Below are 19,660 nucleotides of genomic sequence, written 5' to 3' on the forward strand. Positions count from 1 at the left end.
AGTAACCAAGAGGGGATGGGTTACAACAGGTTTGGACTAACATGATACTAGAAATGACACAAAACATGTAAGATATATATTCAAAATGGTTACTTACATGAGATCGGTCGGAATATATCAATATGACATCATAGAATACAACAGACAGATATTTACAATGGTTATTGAAGTAAAATGTCAAAGCTTGAGAACTGACACCAAAAGTGGTCTAAAAAATTTGCAGATTGAAAAGCACAAGTGCAAAACTGTTCTATAATTTCCCAGGTGAACCACAACGTGGCATGTTGCTAAGGCGCCATTTTGATATCGGTTCTTGAACTTTTGTAAGAAACATTGTTGCACAAACAGGGCACCATCCAGTGGTAACTAAGTGAGTGAATCACTATTGAACATGTCTTTTAAATGTGCATCATCACAAGTCGACCAGCTATACCCCAGTTTGAGGTCTAATGAATCGCTTCCTCTTATCCTAGAAGTTAAAGCCATGTCTTCACCTTGTTCTGGAAATAAGTTCATGGGGTAATTGGTGGTCCCCTCGTCATGATCGAAGTTGAAAGTAAATAGTTCTTGGTGATAATCTTTGCAACCATTACTGGGTTGTGCCATTTCACAGTCACTCACAATCTGTTCCCCGGAAGGGTACTCACAATTAAGTGGAATTTGCTTTCCTGAAGGCAACAAACATGCATTTCTATCATGGCATTCATCTAGTTTTTCTTTAGAATTATTCGAGTTCCCCACCAACTTATTTGCAACAATACAATTTTCAGCAATATCATCAGACTCTTTCTTTGTTGCATGTGTTAAGTATGGTGCCCACTCTTTCTCTTCTGTGATTTCATCATAACTAGGAGAACATTCGGCTGGTGCACAAGACACTGCACCTTGTCGCCTTCTAAAAACCGCCCACAAAAAGTATTTTTCTTGAAATTCTACATGAATATGAAATATCATCAGCTAACATCATCAGAGCAATCTAAAAAACAAGCACTGGAGTCGGGTGTAAACAAAATATATGATGTTAAATCAGTCTGAGAAATCTGATTTGATACTAATCTGATGGATCAGCTAAAAAAACCTGATCCACATCAAGATGGGTGATGTCGGACATCCAATCCAAAAACCCAATCCAAAAACTTTAGTGGAACAACATATAACAACCTAAATACAAGATTAAAAATTAGTTTAGTAATATGGAGCCACAAGATAAAATAAAAAAAAAAAGCAAAAGCAATGGTAGCATTCAAAAGTTGAATGTACATGCAAGGAATGAAATTTTGTACCATACCGGAGTTTCGAGACTCGCTTTGTATGGTACAATACTGTATACCGAGCGGTACAATTCGATATACCGCTTGGTATATGTATTAAAAAAATACCGATGACCTCGTCGCCCTTTTTGGCACGTGGGGAGAAGAACGTACCGAAGTTTCAAGACTCGCTTGGTACAATACGATACTATATACCGAGTGATACAATTCGGTACACAACTCGGTATATATATAAAAAAAACCGACAACCTTGTCGCCCTTTTTGGAGAAGAAACCTTCTCCCCACATGAGCAGAAAGCCGAGGCAACGTCACCTCTCTTCTCCCCGCGCCGAGGGAAGTCGTCGATAGATAAGGAGGGAGAGCAACATCGATCTCTAGGTTTTCCTCTCCTTCTCCCTTTTCTTTCTTCCCTCGCTTAACACCACCCTTCTCCCTTTCTTTCTTCTCCCTCAGTCACCATCAGGGGCAGAAACAGCCCCAATCGACAGTACCGTCTAGTTGCGAGCGGTCCGTGTACCAATTTGCTGGCGGACCGATATGTACCGCCCGATACGGGCGGTATTATTCGAAATTAAAGACCTTGTGTACATGAATCATCCATCCTTAGTGGTGCACAGGTACATATGAATAAAAGAATAAGTAGGTCTTCCACATTAAAAGAATACTAATTAGCCATCCATTGGCGTATCATCAACCAAATCAAGGGTTTTCCAACGTTTTGTCATTGTTTCAAACAAAAGTTTCCTGTTTCCTTGTGACTACTAAGAGATCTTCTTTGGTATGTCAAAACCAGTTAATAGCCATTTATTATTGTATACAATATAGGAACCAACCATAAATATTAGCAAATGCAAGATTTTATCGATTCTAATAACATCCATTTCAACATTCTCATTACTTGTTTATTTTGTTTTGAATAACCAAACACTGCCCTTATAGAACATTTTGTACTCAAAGAGGGAATAAACAAAATCCCTCGCACGAATCAGACTGTAAGACCATTATATTTTTAAATATTCCTAGATGAAAACATGGACTATATCTAAAGCTTTAGCGTATAAGTTTTAGATTGACTTATGATCTCTAACTCAGATATAGCATCTCTTTTAGATTTACAAATACCATCATGCTTGAAGGGAGACTTACTACGATAACTTTCCGGTAGTACAATCGAGGAGAATGCAAGCAGCTCTGCCTCATCATGTTTAACCTTCAAGACAAAATCCTTTTTAGTGATCTCACATAATAGTTCATCAAGCATTGCCCCCACTCTGAAACACAATTGCATGAAGAATTAGTACGCATTGATAAGGGAGCAACACCAGTAAAATGTCTGTACCTAGCATCTTGCGCAAAGAAATAGAGGGCAATGCTCTCATCATTTGGTGGTGAAGTCTTGAAACTTTTAGGCCATGAATCCAACCTTGAGAGCTTTGTCATTTGTAAGACTGCTGGTAACTTTTTTGCAATGTTCCAGACTTTCTCACATGCTTTACTTGAAATATGAGCTGTAAATGGACCAAGTTCCTTGTTGCATACATGAAAGTGGCCCCTGAAAGCCACATTGTAATATTACAAAAAAAGCTAGGTGGAAGAAACAGAAGAATACTGAAAAAGCTGCAAATTAGGCAATACAACCAGACAACTCTAACCTCCAAATGTGATTTCTAATTGGTTGTGCAGGTAAATTATAAGGCTCATAACTGGAAGCCAGACTGCATATCAATTTTCTTCCAGGAGTATGTTCTTCTACTTGCAAGGTTGGATGAAGTTGCAAAGGACCACTAATTGGGGAATTTTGACCAGTACTGTTTATATGAACCTCTTCATCTAGCAGGCACTCATTAGGTAATCCCCTCATTTTTTTCAAGAACCTGCCATCAGAAAGCTCGCTAGATACATTCACTGACTTCTCTGCTTTTAAATGTCCCTCATTAGCCTCATTGTTAATCTGAACATCTTCATCTAATTGGTCATCCTCCAGGAACATCAATCTTCTACTCTGCATCCTCAAGTTTTTCCTCTCTAGTTGCATTCTAAATGACTTGAATGGATCAACAACTTTCTTCTGCAACAAATTATCTGTTGACCTGTTTGATATTCCATCTTCTGAAGGACCAGCATGATTTTCCTTGTAAACATATTGATGTGGCTTCCCTGGTGAAGCAGCTTTTATGGCCGTAACAGTTTTCTCATATCTTACTTCCGCAAGTCTCTTATTAACTGCATTGTTAGTCTGTGCTTCTTGACCTAACTGCTCACCCTCAAGTAATATCAATCTTGTCCTCTGCATCCTCAAGTTTTTCTCCTCAGATTGCATTCTAATTGATTGGAACAGATCATCAACTTCCTTCTGCAACAAACTATTTGTTGACCTGTTTGATTTTACTGTGGCACCAGCACAAGTTCCATTCTGAACACTATGAGTGCAAGTAATATATTGATGCGGGTTTTCTGGTGAAGCAACTTTTGGAGCAATAACAGTATTCTCATATCTTGCTTCCAAAAGTCTCTCATTAACAGCACTGTTATTTAGAACATCTCCATCTAACTGGTCATCCTCTGGTAATATCATTCTTCTTCTCTTCAAGTTTTTGCGCTCAGATTGAATTCCAAATGACTGTGACAAATCGACAACTTTCTTCTGGAGCAAACTATCTGATGGCCTGTTCCATTTTCCATTTACTGTGGAATCACCATTGTTTTCCATGTGAACATGACTGTGAGGAACATATTCCTGTCGCTTCTGGGGTGAATCGTGTTTCGGAGCGGTAAGAGTATTTTCATATTTTGCTTCCACATTGTTAGTCTGAATATCTTCATCTAATTGGTCATCCACCGGTATTACCAATCTTCTCCTCTTCTTCAATTTTTTGTCCTTTAGTTGCACTCTGAATGACTGGGACAAATCATCAACTTCCTTCTGCAACAAATTAGCTGGTGACTTCCTGATACTCACTTGTCCGTGTACTGTGGCAGGACTTTTCTTATAATGGGGTTGCTTCTGAGGTGGGGCAAATTGTGGGGCAGCAATGGTAATCTGACATCTTTTCCTAATTTTTTTACACTTTAACTTCCTCGTGCTTCTGTGTAGTATCTCTAGCTCAACCTTGGAAGGCCTAGGCTTGCACAGATCACATGACCAACTAACCTCTTCATGATAAGAAGGCAATATGTCCAAGCAATATCTGCAGCAACCACATCAATATAAATGGAAAATGTCAAGATTTAAAGAAGGTATATTATCCGAGAAACCATATAATTGTGTATCATGATAGCATACCGGTGTTCGGCAGAACTCTTACACATATTGCAGTATATTAGAAGCTCGGTGTAACCTGGCACGCCACACGTCTGGCAAACAAGTACCTACATAGTCAACAATATAATACATTTTATATGATAAATGTGAAGAAGTGTCACAGATGAGGAATGTCAGTCATAAAATCACAAACCCCTTACCAAAAAATTCTTCTCAGATTCTTAAAGGCTAAAAATATTCTAATAAAATAACCCACACACAGGTGGTATCACAAAATCCCCCACCCATATCCTTAACATGCTTATTAGAGCCCTTAGGCATGTCTCCTCAACAGTCATATAAATACATGGTGGTATAATGGTGGTTGCATCTGATGGAGTATCCCGAACCATCCACAAGTATTTTAACAAACTGACCAATAAACTAGTTATGGAAATTAGACTACATTTTGAAGACGTGAAAAGAAAAAGGACCAAATCAAATCACTTTAGATTGATGGTGAACTCGGGTTTGGGTTCAATTGACATTTTTGGGTTGTCACGTGACAACATCATGTATAATTAGTTACTTATTTCCTAGATTGACAATAAAGTAGAAGGCAAAAATCAATAAGAAAGAATATTGCAAGAATCATCACCTTGCAAGAAAGGAAGAGCATCATGCACAAAGAAGAAAGATAATCATATAGAATCATTATCTTGCAAGAAAGGAAGAACATCATGCACAAAGAAGGAAAATTATTCCACAAGAATATTTTAGAATCTTATCTTCGCTTCAGATACAATGTATTAAATGATCCTGATGTATTTTTACTTTTTTTTCTTATTCGTCAATTCCCTTTCTTCTTGTATTTATGGTCTATATACATGTATATATATATGTGTGTGTGTGTATATATATATATATATATATATATATATATATATATATATATATATGTATATATTATATTAAAAAATCTAAAAAGGAGGCATACGCTGCCTCGACGACGTCGCCTAATCCTCTTCTCCTCGTCACCTCAGACGAGGAGAACATGATCTCCTTCATCTCCTTATTTGTGGCGTTCAGCGAAGAAGGCGGCGAAGACGTTAAAGGCCGTAAACGTCTCTAGCGTTCGACAAAGACGAAGCTGCAAAATCACAGACGAGGCGATAAAGGAGACTACCTCTTCCACTGCTCTAGCTGTTGCCTGGCCGTTACCTCCTGGATCAGGATCATCGAGGGAGGGCAACACCGGATTGGGACGAGTCGAGGTTCTCCCGATTCTCCCTCTTTTTCGAACGCTCTCTCTTTCTTCTTCCTTCTCCCTCGACGCTTCTTCGTCCCGCACCGTAGCCAAGCTGATACAGCTTGGTAGCGATCAGTCACAGTCAAAATCAATTGTTACCACCCAATACATCCTCGTATCGTCCGATACGGGGCTATATCAAGCGTTTCGCCTAGTAGCGGGTGGTCCGCGTACCGATCTATTGACTATCCGGTACGTACCGCACGGTATGGGCAGTATCATTCAAAATTTAGACCTTGTCCTAAATCCAACTCACGATTATGATAGCTTAAATCATATCGAGACAAATCAAGAGCTGGAGCGAAGGCAAAATCACATTAAAAAAAACAATAGTACTAGAAATCACTACAGAAATAACTCAACATTTTGAGTATAGACCCGAAAGAGCATATAAAAGACCTCGTGCTTCACTACTTGCACCATCATGATACATGCACAACTTGGACATGTTGGAGAACTACCAAAATCATCAGGGTCACAATAGACACAATTTTAGGAATATTGATTATGACATCAGAAAAATAGTCAAAGCAAAAGCAACCTGCTTCGATGGTAGGTTGGTGTCTAACATGGATGACTATTTCAATTGGCATGACATGTCAAAGGATCACCCAAAAAGCATGGTAGTTAGAGAATGTGTACAGACAATCAAGCTATCAATAAAATCAATAAAATACGCAAGGACTTACGCTTTCTTTAATAAAATAAGTACGAATTATTCGTCAAGAAGATGAGTGAAAAACAACCTTTAAAATAAAAGAGTGTTTGTATGAATGACTAGTCATGTCTTTTGGTCTTTAAAATACACCTAACACATTTATGAATGTTATGTCACAAGTACTTCGCCCTTTCATTAGCAATTTTCTTGTCGTCTATTTTGATAACATTCTGATCTACAATAAAACTAAGGATGAGCATCTTCATCACCTTTGCCAAGTTCTAGAAGTCCTTAATAAGGAAAAACTGTACATCAACTTGAAGAAATGTTCATTTCTATAATCACATGTTATTTTTCTTGGTTTTGTTGTCTCCTGTGAGTTATGATTGACCCTGAAAAGGTTAAGGCTAACAAAGATTGGCCTACCTCTACAAACCAAGGTCTGCCATACCGAATCGTACCGCCCGGTACAGGCAATACGTACCGGTCCGACAAGCCAGCGGTACGCGGACCGTCCGGTACCGGTCCGCACTGTAGCAATGCTACAGTGCTCGATGAACCTAGGTGTACCGCTCGGTATACCGTATCGTACCGGTACCGAGCTCAGGTCGAAATAACGGTACGGTACAGTATTGCGAACCTTGCTACAAACATTCATGAAATTAGGAGTTTTCATGGCCTAGCTATATTTTATCGTAGGTTCTCCATGTCAATGAACGGCTCTGATGTGAGGACCGCTATATTCTGGGGTCCAGGTCTCGACCAAGCGACACCTGCAATTGGCGGCAACTGCGGGTCCCGCCTAAATTGCCAATTGCATCGGCAGCCATTAATGACACCCAACTCCTATATATATATATATATATATATATATATATATATATATATATATATATATATATATAGGAGATAGCTGCGAAGAGGACTAAAGTTGGCGGTCCAAAAGTCCAGTGTAGCTCAACAGTATGCTTAATGTGTTGGTGTGCACTGCTGGCTTTCGGCATCACCAAGAAAGCGCGAGAGGTTGGATGAATGAATGTTGGTGCATATTCCAACCAAACTCTCACTGAGACACCACCTCCTAAGTCGATAGCCGCATGGAACTGGTCGGCGTGCAAGAGAAGAAAGCTACGCCATTGGATCAGGTTTAATCTGCGGCGCCACCAAAACCGAGCTATTTAACGTGGAGAATCATCATTTGACTGTTACTTTCAGCTTAGTTTTTACACCGATCCTTTAGCACCACTATGACTCCTAGTACAAACTATATGAAAAAGGATGAATTTAAATGGACCAAAGCTACCTCTAAAGCCATTGACAAGATTAAAGGAAAATGACACAAGAACCTATTTTGCAACTTCTAGAATTCTCAAAAGTCTTTGAGGTTGTTTGTGATGCCTCACGGTAGGAATAAGTGGAGTATAAAGTCAAGGACATCTTATTGCATTTTTTAGCAAATAATTAAATGAAACCCAATAAAAATATTCTATTTACAATAAGCAATTTTATGCGATTGTCCAAGCCTTAAGATATTGGCAACATTTCTTGTTAAAAATGAATTCATCCTATATTCGGATCACCAAGCCTATGAAACATTCAATCACAAGAGAAAATTAAGGCTGCGACACATTAAATGGGTTGAGTTCCTCCAAGAACATACATTTGTCCTTAAGCACCAAACAGGGGTTGTAAACAAAATTGCTAATGCACTTAGTCAAATGACACTTGTCTTGTACTCTATGATAAAGTGATTGGATTTAAACGCATACAAGATGAGTATGCCTTGTCGTGATTTTGAGAAAACCTATAAAACATTATTAAACAGACTAAGATTAGACAATAGATTTTACCATCCATAATATATTCTTATTTAAAGGTGTTCCTTTATATATTCCCAATGGTTCCCTTAGAGACTTCATTGTTTAGGAAATGCATGTTGGAGGGGATGTAGATCATTTTGGTTGAGATAAAACCATTATCATGGTTGAGGATAGATTCTTTTAGCCTAGTCTCAAGAGGCATATAGGTTGCATTATATCTCAATGTTGTACATATCAACTGCCTAAAGGAAGAAAACACAGGGCAATATACATCTTTACCTGTACCTCAACCCCTTGAAGACCTTAATATGAAAGTTGTCATTAGGTTATCATGAACCATAAGAGGTCATGATTCTATTTTTGCTATGGTGGATCGATTGAGCCAGATTGCACACTTAATAACATGTAAAAAGACAATTAATGTCTCACATGTAGCCAAATTATTCATAAAAATTGTTAGTTTGCACAGTCTACAAAAGACCTTATTTATGATAACGATGTTCGATTCACAAGTTATTTTTAAAAAATCTGAAAAATCTTAAACATAAAGTTACAATTCTCTTCAGCATATCACTCTTAAACTAATGGGCAAATTGAGATTGTTAATAGGAGTCTAGGCAACATTTTTGTGATATCTGATTAGCGATCATGTGTCCACAATCGAGTTTTATTTCTTGAAAGACCAAGAGACAAGTGCATGACCTAAGCAAAACCAACCGAGTTGACATGTTCTTGATGTACTTTTTCTATCTATTTGACAATCAACAAAATCAGCATCAGCATAAGCAAGTAACTCAAAGTTTTTAGAATCTAGATACCATAGTCCTAGATTAGGAGTTCCTTTTAAATATCTAAAAATCCTTTTAATAGCTTTTAAGTGAGATTGTTTGGGAGTAGATTGAAATCTAACGCATAGTCCAACACTAAATATGATATCGGGTCTAGTTGCTATGAGGTATAATAAACTATCTATTATACCCATGCAAGTCTTTTGATCAAAACATTCTCTATTAGTGTCCATATCTAGTTTTATAGAAGTGCTCATTGGTGTATTAATAGTTTTACACTGTCCGTGTTAAATCGTTTCAATAGATCTAAAGCATACTTAGTCTGACTAATAAAAATTCCATCACTTAGTTGTTTAATTTGCTCCCTTTCGTCGAGTTTGCATATAACAGTTATGTCAACATATCTACTGGTCTTAACCCTTTTGAGGTTGTTCCTGGACATCAATCTCAAAAAACCTATTGATCTTATTCTCATTCCTCCACAAGCCAAACCTAATGAACCTACTAAATCCTTTGCTAAACACCTCCATGACTTACATAATGAGATTCGCAAAAAGATTAAGTAATAAATTATACAAGTCTACTATAGATGTTAATCACAAGTCACAAGAATTTGAGGACAGCATGGTAATGATGAGAGTCTAACTCGAGAGATTTTCACGAGGAACCTTGAAAAAGCTTCATGCCCAAAACTCTGGTACTTACAAAAGCATTCAAAAATCAATTCCAACGTTTATAAACTTGACCTTCCACCAGATCTTAGTATTACTCGAGTTATCAATATTGAAGATTTGACACCCTATAAAGAACCACAAGATCATACTCCACCTCACTTCCCAAGTACCCAACCTTTCACCTTATCACCACCACAACCCATAATGCCTTCTCCAACTATACCCACTTAAAAGAGAAAAAAAAAGAAGAGAAAATAAAGGATATCCTAGACGAACAAGTCAACACTCGTAATAGGAGATATCAGAGATTTATTATCAAATGGAAAAGGTAATCAGATTCAGATTGCACATGGATCACAAAAGAACTCCAACAACTCAACCCTGAGCTCTACAATCATTTTTGCCTCATCACATTATCGGAGATGAATGCTTTCAAGCCAGGGAGAGTTTATGAAAATCAAACTACATTCCGAATACGTGAAACTTTGGGTTGCTGGTGAACTCAAGTTTAGGTTCAATTGATATTTTAGGGTTATCACGTGATAACATCATGCACAATTAGTATCTTACTTCCAAGAAAGACAATAAAGTAAAAGAATAAATAAATAAAAGAGAATATTACAAGAATCATCTTATAAGAAAAGAAGAGCATCATACACAAAGAAAGAAGATAATTCGATGAAATCATTATGTTGCAAGAAAGGAAGAACACCATGCACAAATAAGGAATATTACTTCACAAGAATATTTTAGAATCTAATCTACTTAACAGATGACCAGGTACAATTTATTAAATCATCTTGATTGATTTTTATTTTCTTCCTTATTTGTTACTTTCATTCCTTCTTGTATTTATGGACTTCATAAAGAGGCCAAGCCGCCAAGCATTATAATGGGATTATGGTTCACCTTACCGATCCTTACGATGTACCGACCAGCTATCAGTACATATGTACCAATTTGTACTAAGTGTATCGACATATGGTATGGTGGGGTGTATCAATGTACCACCCATATTGATCCCCTATCAAACCAGTACATACCACCTGTATCAAGTGTTACATCGCAATACGACGAACCTTGAATGGGATCATCTATTTTTTAATAAATAATAATTTTCTTTCCTCACAAATTATGAGAATGGTACAAGGCCACATCTTTTCCCTCAATATGAGTCGAAAGACTTAGAGTGAGCCCATGATTATCCCCTGCATTCATCTCCTCTCCCCTCCTCAATCAACCCACAACGAAGACCCATAAACCAATCTTTCAGCATTAGAAGTCAGCCATAAAAATGTTAAAGTGCTCCTTGATGGTATGGGTCTCTGATTAAACCCCATCTTTGTTCTTTATTGCTTAAATTAATATTTCAACATATCAAATTTCTCTCGCCTCCTCTCTCTCTTTATTTTAAATTTTTTATTTATTATTCACCCAACCATTTCTCTCTTCATATTAAGCATTCCCATCAAGGTTGTCCTACATCAACTAGTCTATAAAATTTCCATCAAAGAGAGCATTAAATCAATAAAACATGTCCTTAAGATGTAACATGGTAATATTAGGCTAAAACAACTAATTTGTCATAATATTCATCATTACTATATTTTATACTACCTATACATCTTTTTCTCTGTCTTTAGTACCTAATTTGTCATAAAAATAATCATAAACTATATATCTTATCAAACTAACAACTCTCTAAGCCTTTTTTTTAGATTCCATAAAAAATTTTAATTTCTTTTTTTTTTTACAATTCAATAATCTTTAAACATTATCTTTTAATAATAATTACTCTTTAAACTTCCTCATACCACCACTAAGTCTCTCTAAAAAAGCAACCTCTACCAAGGATCTTTTTTAAGCACCTAATCTTATTGGCCATTGTAGACAAATAATATTAACATTATCCCATCTAAGTCAAACTATCTCCCTTTTCATCCTATTCTTAAAAATCATTACATTATTATTTTTACAATTTCATCTAGTCCTAATAAATTTTTTACTATCTTTTTCTTCTTCCATTTACTGCAACAAATATCTCACACCATCAATCTATGTTGGCTCGTCAAGCTTTCACCGAATATAACTTTATGATTCTTATATATAACTTCCTCTATCTATCTAGTGAGAAAGAAATCTTTCTAATTATAGTTATGACCACTCTTACGAGTAACTAAATATTCATCTCTCTTCTTGAAGCAAATATTTACCATTCTGAGATCATACAAGGTAACAAAATTCAAAATCATATCACCATCTTTATTACTCTCCCTATAATCAAAACTAAGGTATGCTATTTCGAATGGTATCGTCCAATACGGGCGATATGTACCGGTCCGATGGCATACCGATACGTGGATCGCTCGTTACCAGACGGAACGTGCTACGGTGCTACACTATAGTAGTGCTACAGTGCTATAGTAAGAGAAAGAAATATTTAAAACCGCTCGATAACAATGATACAGTGCTCCAACGGTCGAATTGACCGTTGGAGCCATTTCTCATAGTATTTAAACCCTTCTTCTCCCCTATTTCACTCAATTACATTTTCATACTCTCTTAAACTATCTCAAACTCTTTTTTTCTCACATTTGTGCTCTCCTAAACTCTACAAAACAATGATTTATTAATTGAATCGAGGCTAATTTAGGAAGATTAAAGGAAGAACTTTCTAATCAAGAGATATGTTTACAAAAGGACAATGCGTAATGGACTGAAATACGAATCTTGCACAAGATATTCTTCAACGTCCGAAAAAGATATGTGATATTATTCTTACCTAATTTACATTGATTTTGCTAAACTTATGTTATTACTATATTTATTTCTAACTTAAAAACCTATCCTAACTTTTTTTTTATTTTCAGGTATTTTCGGAGGGTTTTACACCTAAATTTGATGTATCGCTCGGTACGCTCTGGCATACCGCTCAGTACGCTCTCGCATACCGCTTTGTACACGGTACCGTATCGTACTGAGCCAACCTCGAAACACCGATACAGTATAGAATTGCATATATTGACCAAGGTATCCAATTTCGAATGGTATCGCCCACTACCGGACGGAACGTGCTCAATGCTACAGTAAGAGGAAGAAATATTTAAAACCACTCGATAACAGTGATACAGTGCTCTAACGATCGAATTAACCGTTGGAGCCCTTTCTCATAGTATTTAAACCCTTCTTCTCCCCTATTTCACTCCATTACATTTTCATACTCTCTTAAATAATCTCAAACTCTTTTTTTCTCACATTTGTGCTCCCCAAAACTCTACAAAACGACGATTTATGAATTGAATCGAGACTAATTTGGGAAGATTAAGAGGAAGAACCTTCTAATTAAGAGGTATATTTACATTAGAACAATCCGTAATAGACTGAAATACGAACCTTACACAAGATATTCTTCAAAGCCCAAAAAAGATATGTCATACTATTCTTACTTAATTTACATTGATTTTGCTAAAATTATGTTATTAATATATTTATTTCTAACTTAAAAATCCTATCCTATTTTTTTTTTAATTTCAGATATTTTCGAAGGGTTTTACACCTAAATTAAGTATATTGCTCGGTACGCTCTGGCATACCGCTCGGTACATGGTATCGTACCATATCGAACCAACCTCGAAACATCGATATGGTACGGTATTGCATACCTTGATCAAAACCACCTATGCACCCCTATATAATCATTCAAATATTTTTCAAATAAGTTTTCCATTATAGATACCATCTAAGTTTTCAAGCACTCATGGCATTCAAAACATCCTCTCCTAAAACAAGTTTTAGAACCATAATTCTATCTTCAAATTCTTTCACATTAAAATTATTCTCCAATAAAAATATAAGATAAAAAGGCTCAAAAGGATATATTACAAAAATGTAAAATAAAATGTTTGAAAAGAGAAAAATGACAAAAAGGAACTCAAAGATATTATAGTGACCTTAAGACTAACAACAACATCTATTTATAGGCTTTTATTCCTTCTTTACATCTCCAAGCTCATAAGCTTCATTGCTTTCATCTGACAAGTCTTCTTGGGATTGAGTTTAAATCAAGGATTTTTTTTACATAAATATTATTAGATTAGCTTTTGAACAATTAACCCTTAAGTTAAGGTACCACCAAAAATACCAATAATTTAAGGATAAAAAATTGATTTCAAACCCCCGTAAAATCTAGTATTGTCATCAAACTAATATTATTTTTAATTGTTTGAATCAAGATTTTGGCACATCGGCAAGTCGACTCAGTTAAAGATGATCTTGTATTACATTATTATCCAAAGATTCATATCCCTCTTCAAAAAAAAACACCGATCCTAGTTTGCTTCTCTAACCCCGGCGATCTAAATTTATTCCACCATTAAACAATAAGGACCGCTAGAGTTACTTCCGCTTTGCTTCACAGTGGCAACATCTCAATCAATCATCCGATGCCCACAAAACAGATTCCTATTAGGAACGAACAATAGATTTTAAATTACTAAACCAAAGAGTTAGAGAGAGCAAAGTCTCGCCACTTTCCTGTTGTTTTCACTAACTCTCTTTTTCTTTTTCTTCTTTTTTTTCTTTGTTGACGAGTCAAAGAAACAGGAAAAACCCTTGGACGATCAAACCACTCGACGAATGCGCCACAGAGAACCCCACAAGATGTGAAAATCGAACCCCCAAGAAACATGTAGAAACTACAATAACACATACCCGGATCAAAAATCGAAAACAACTGATACTTACCATGGCTCTGCCACCCACTAAGATGGAAAGCCTCGGAGAAACCCAAGAAACAAGGGGAAGGAGAACAAACAAAGCCGAAAATAGTGGGAGGGACGGTTTAAATTGGCCCTGCGAGAGGCGGTGAGGTAGCGAAGCGGTGTCAGAGACCGATTCTAAAAGAGCGGACGTGACGGTGACAGTGGGCCCCATAACGCCGTTTCGGGGTCGCATGTCGAACAGCTGTCAATCGAACGGCTGATGGTAAAACCGTAACTGTTTCGGAACGGTAATCGATTTCTTCGCATTTCGTTGACGTGCGCTTAGGAATCCCAATTCACCCTTCGATGGCGGGGTTTACCCCTTCTATTCTAATCAAATCTTTCTTGAAAGATCTTGCACCGCATGAAGCGGACGCTCCGTCCAGGAGTCCGAAATCAAACAATGTTCTTAGTACGATTTGTTTGCATTCTCGGCATACTTACCGTTCTGTAACTTTTTCTCTCTCGTATGCTTTCTTTGTATTTTCTTCCAAATTTAGGAATGTGTATAATTTGATTAGTTGCTGTTTGAGAAAGAATTACGTATTAAATTAGGATTGATCTTTTTTTTAGAAAGAAAATACTTTTATAATCATTTTTCTCTAGGAATAGAAAGATTTTTGAACAAAATTTTCTCAAAAAAATTTATATTTTTAAGAAATTCATGCAAAGGATTTTTTTATAATTTCTATGAATTGTTCCCTTTATATATATGATAATTTTATCCTTGGTCACCTTCATCATTGGTCGCTTATGCTTCGACCATGCGTGTAAACTAATCTGTTCCTTTTTCACCTTCGTGGGTGGACTCTTGATCATCTTCATCCAAACCCGATCATATGCGTAAGCTAAGGCTCGATGTCGACATTGTGGTTGGAGGTCGCTCATTCTAGTACAATGAAGGCAACTTAAGGGTAAAATTATTATTTATAAAAAAAACACTCAATAACAAATTTTAAAAATAAGAATACTCCTAAGAGAATTTCTTAAAACTATAGGTTTTTTTCTAAAATTTTTAAACAATTACTGACAAAAGTTCCTATCAATTTATTTTTATTATATCTCGTCCCTCCATTTAGAATATATGATGGTATAATTTTCTTACTAATAGCTATATACGCTCTTGATCATTCTAAATAATTATATGATTTTGGTGAAGGTATGATTCTATTTTAAATCGAGTTGGTTTGATTTAAGTAAAATCTAAATTATTTTTTTCTTATATGGTATAGGCTGATTCTATCTTCTTGCTCTTTTCACCCCCTCTCTCTCTCTTTAGTACTGCTGGGAAGAGAGATGATTTGGAGAGAAACCAAAAGAGAAGTTATGCAGAGGGCGTATGTATGACGGAAGAGAGAAGAAAAAAAGGCAGGAGAAAAATGAGTAGAAAGAGACAAGGAGAAGTGATGCATGCATGAGTTTAGGAATTGTGACATGAATCAATTCATTAATTCGAACCGATTCAAAAAAAAAAAATAAATAAAGAAATAAATATTTGGTGAAGGTAAACCTGGAATTTAAATAAAGGAGGCAAAGTTGGGTATAACAAAAGAAATGTGAGAACCACAATCGATGATTTAAATTTAATACTAATCCAAGGTGTGTAGTAGAAAAAAAAAACAATAAATATCATGTTTTAGCTTTTTTGCATTTTTAAATTACAACACACTATATTATATTTTTTATAAATTCATTAATTATTATAATTTATATATTGTAAATTCGAAACAAAATGCAAGAGTTTAGTGACAAATCGAAGACATTGGTAATTAATGAACATTTAGGATTTTCAAACCGAAGAGTACTACTCCCCTTGCATAGTATGAAACGGTTTTCTTCCATTATAAAAAGGTGTCTTCACCTTCAGCTAAGGAAAGTGTAATGTTCACATTAGTATTCTCTCGGAGAATTTTTATTTTACGTTAATCTTGAATTAGATTCTGATATATATTTAGGAGGCTCACTGAGTTAAGAAACTATAACATCTTACTAAATCATTTTGAATTTTCAAAAGGAAGTTAGGTTTATTCTTCTCTACATGTTGATTGCTTTAGTTGAGGTTGGATAAAAATTTTCATATATAATAGGAAATATAGTATCAGTTATCAACTGATACGTAATAATCACGTGGCACTAATTTTATATGTAATTAAAAGATCAATCATGAATTCTCTTCTCATAAAAAAAAAAAAAAAAGATAATTATGAATTTTTTCATAGGAAAAAGATGATCTAGAAAGATAATTTCAAACTTTTTTCTTATAGAATTATGATCTGACATCTATACTCTAAGACATTGGGTTGTGACCTCGAGCACAAAGAGATCAAATTGAGAAACCTCTTCAAACATCGATCTTCATATAAGTGGCACATTAGGAGCTCGGTGTTTGCACCTCGAAGGGATCTTAAATGTTCTTACGCATACAGATTAATATCACGTTGGGTTGACCAGGACACCAATGACTTTCTCCCCTAATATTTTTGACGCTCGAAGGAGGACCTAATGTCATAGATATGTCCTCCTGCCAACCCTCTCAACAAACACCCAAGTGAATAGGCTTTTTCCCCAAACCATAGTACTTTCCCTTGAGGGGAAACAACCACCCTTTCCATATATTGATACATCACATTGATGTAAGCGTTAATGTGAAACAAGTGTTTGTTTAATGACTCGAGCCTCTCACCCTCGAAGGTGATTCAGAGCCATCTGCTCATCTTTGTCGATATATTATTAGACCTCACATAGCAGGTGTAGATGTTAACAGGTATAATACACGCCATCACCCTATTTTTGCCTTGGTTAGCCCAACAAGCGACACATCCAACTCTACCGTGGTCAATAGCTCAACTCGCTACGATGGGAGATACAAGATGAAATGTGCCTAAGATATACGAGTCAAAAAAACTCAATCTGCATTAGAAGAAACTCATTACGATGGGAGGCATAAGATAAAATATGTCAAAAATATACGATTTAGAAAAACCCAATCTGTGTCGGAAGAAACCCATTATGACGGGAGGCATAAGATGAAATGTGCCTAAGGTGTACAAGTTAGGAAAACTTGATCCGCATAAGAAAAAATCGGCTACAGCAGGAGGCACAAGATCAAATATGTCCAAGGTGCACAAGTCGGAAAAACCTAACCTATATAAGAAGACATCTATCACGGTGGGAGGCACAAATCAAAATGTGTCCAAGGTGCGCGAGTTGGGAAAACTCAACCCACGTAATAAAAAACCCACCACGACGGGAGCCATAAGTCAAAATATGCCTAAGGTGCGTAAGTTGGGAAAACTCAATCCACGTAAAGATGAATCCACCATGGAGGAGACACAAGACAAAATATGTCCGAAGCATATTGGTTGGATGCCTTGACTACTGCATCCACGCAAAGCATGGAAATTGAGTCCACCAAGGAACAATGAGGTATATGTTGAATGTGTCGGTTGAACTAGACATTGCACTTCGAACCTATGATGTAAAAGCCCCGAAGCACACTTTAAGAGGGACAAATCGTAGGGAATATATTATCAAGTAATCATCATTTGACACATAATCACAATATGACACTAATCATCATATGACACATAATCATCATGTGACACTTATCATCATCCGACACATAATTATCACGTGGAAGAAGATCCGAAAAAGGAAATCATAATTTTTTTTCTCATAGGAAGAAGCAATTACAAATTTTTCATCGGAAGACAATTTCAAACTTCCTTCTTACAAAATTATGACTAGAAAGATAATCATAAACTTCCTCTCATGAAATTATGACGAGATATGAATGTCCATCCTCAAAAGTATAAAAAGGGAACTCTGACATCTATGTTACGTTGGATTACTAACTTGAGTGTCGGAAGGATCGAGTCAAAAAGCCTTTTTCGATCTTGGTCTTCCTACATATGGTACCTGGAAAGCTTAGTGTTTTCACCTCAGAGGATCTCGAACATTTCTACGTATATGAGTTAGGACCACATCGAGCTGACCAGAACGTTCGTTCTCAGAACTATTCAATCAAAGAGGTTCTCTTAAAGTTTCGATATAGAGGTGTTCAATCATCGACGATGGCGATGGCCTTCATCAGAAGGGATGATCCTCCTCTCTCCGATCTCTTCGAGATCCTTCTCTGGAGCTCCATCCATGATATTTTTTTTTCGAGTAAGGACACACATTGATGCATCTCGTTGATTTGTGTCGATCTTATCTCAATAGCTTTCTATCGCTTTTTGAGACCATTATGTTGTTGTAGATCTATTTATTTTGTTAGAAATTATTGGACCGATTATCGACACAGATGACTACGTTGATCTTATTCTTCATTTAGAAAGAAAAATAATCCATGATTTGCTATCAACTAAAACAAAACGAGAGATAAGAACAAACATTATGTTCTCCATCTTTCCTCGAGTGAGAGTGATATGTGTTTAGGAATTACCACTTGTTTTGATATGTTGATATATATGAGCTAATTGAACTTGCCTGTAGCTAATGACAGTAAATTTATTACTGTTTGTCTCAACATACTGTGTATAAAGCTACTGGCTATATTTTGTTACTTTCTGGAAGGTTGACTGTACTTTATGACTTAGACACTATTCATACTTAAAACAAGAGATACATAATTGAATCCAAAAACAAAAAGTATATTATCCACGGGCTAACTATTTACAGATTGAATAGTTACAATAAGCAGATGGCCAATTAAGCTCCAAATTCTCTTTTTTTTTGTCATAAGATGTATCCCTTTTGCCTAATTCTCTTCGAGAATTTACTTTACAAAACAAAACAGGTACCATAAGCTCAACAAGGAAGCAACCTTATTTCACTCATTCATATTTCTTAATATTTTTAAATCACTTACTAATTTTGTGTTGACTAATTTTATTATTATTATTATTATTATTATTATTATTATTATTCAGTGGTAACCTATGATCATAATGTAATAATATTTTTTAATATTATTAAAAGACACTTAGGACGAGACGACCTCATAGCATGTTTACGCACAGCGCTACAATAAGGTGCTACTCGGGCGCTTTATTGAAGCGGATTCAAATTTTGATTCGATTGGACTTATAAGTTGGTTCCATCGAACCAACTAACATGATTACCCCAACACCAGCCGA

The 19,660-nt window shown here is 36.0% G+C and overlaps 1 protein-coding gene across 1 annotated transcript; it reads right to left on the reverse strand.

The window, feature by feature from the left end:
• Nucleotides 1-71: 71 nt before the first annotated feature.
• On the reverse strand, nucleotides 72-14,694 carry LOC103989049 (uncharacterized). The gene is made up of 6 exons (XM_009407788.3): nucleotides 14,506-14,694; nucleotides 4,556-4,641; nucleotides 2,925-4,460; nucleotides 2,612-2,824; nucleotides 2,419-2,543; nucleotides 72-932 (listed from the first exon to the last, which is right to left on the reverse strand). The coding sequence occupies exons 1-6, from the start codon at nucleotides 14,692-14,694 to the stop codon at nucleotides 367-369; spliced, it is 2,715 nt and encodes a 904-aa protein (XP_009406063.3). The 3' UTR covers nucleotides 72-366.
• Nucleotides 14,695-19,660: the final 4,966 nt, after the last annotated feature.

Source organism: Musa acuminata, chromosome BXJ1-6 (genome assembly GCF_036884655.1).
Source record: "Musa acuminata AAA Group cultivar baxijiao chromosome BXJ1-6, Cavendish_Baxijiao_AAA, whole genome shotgun sequence".
NCBI lineage: Eukaryota > Viridiplantae > Streptophyta > Magnoliopsida > Zingiberales > Musaceae > Musa > Musa acuminata.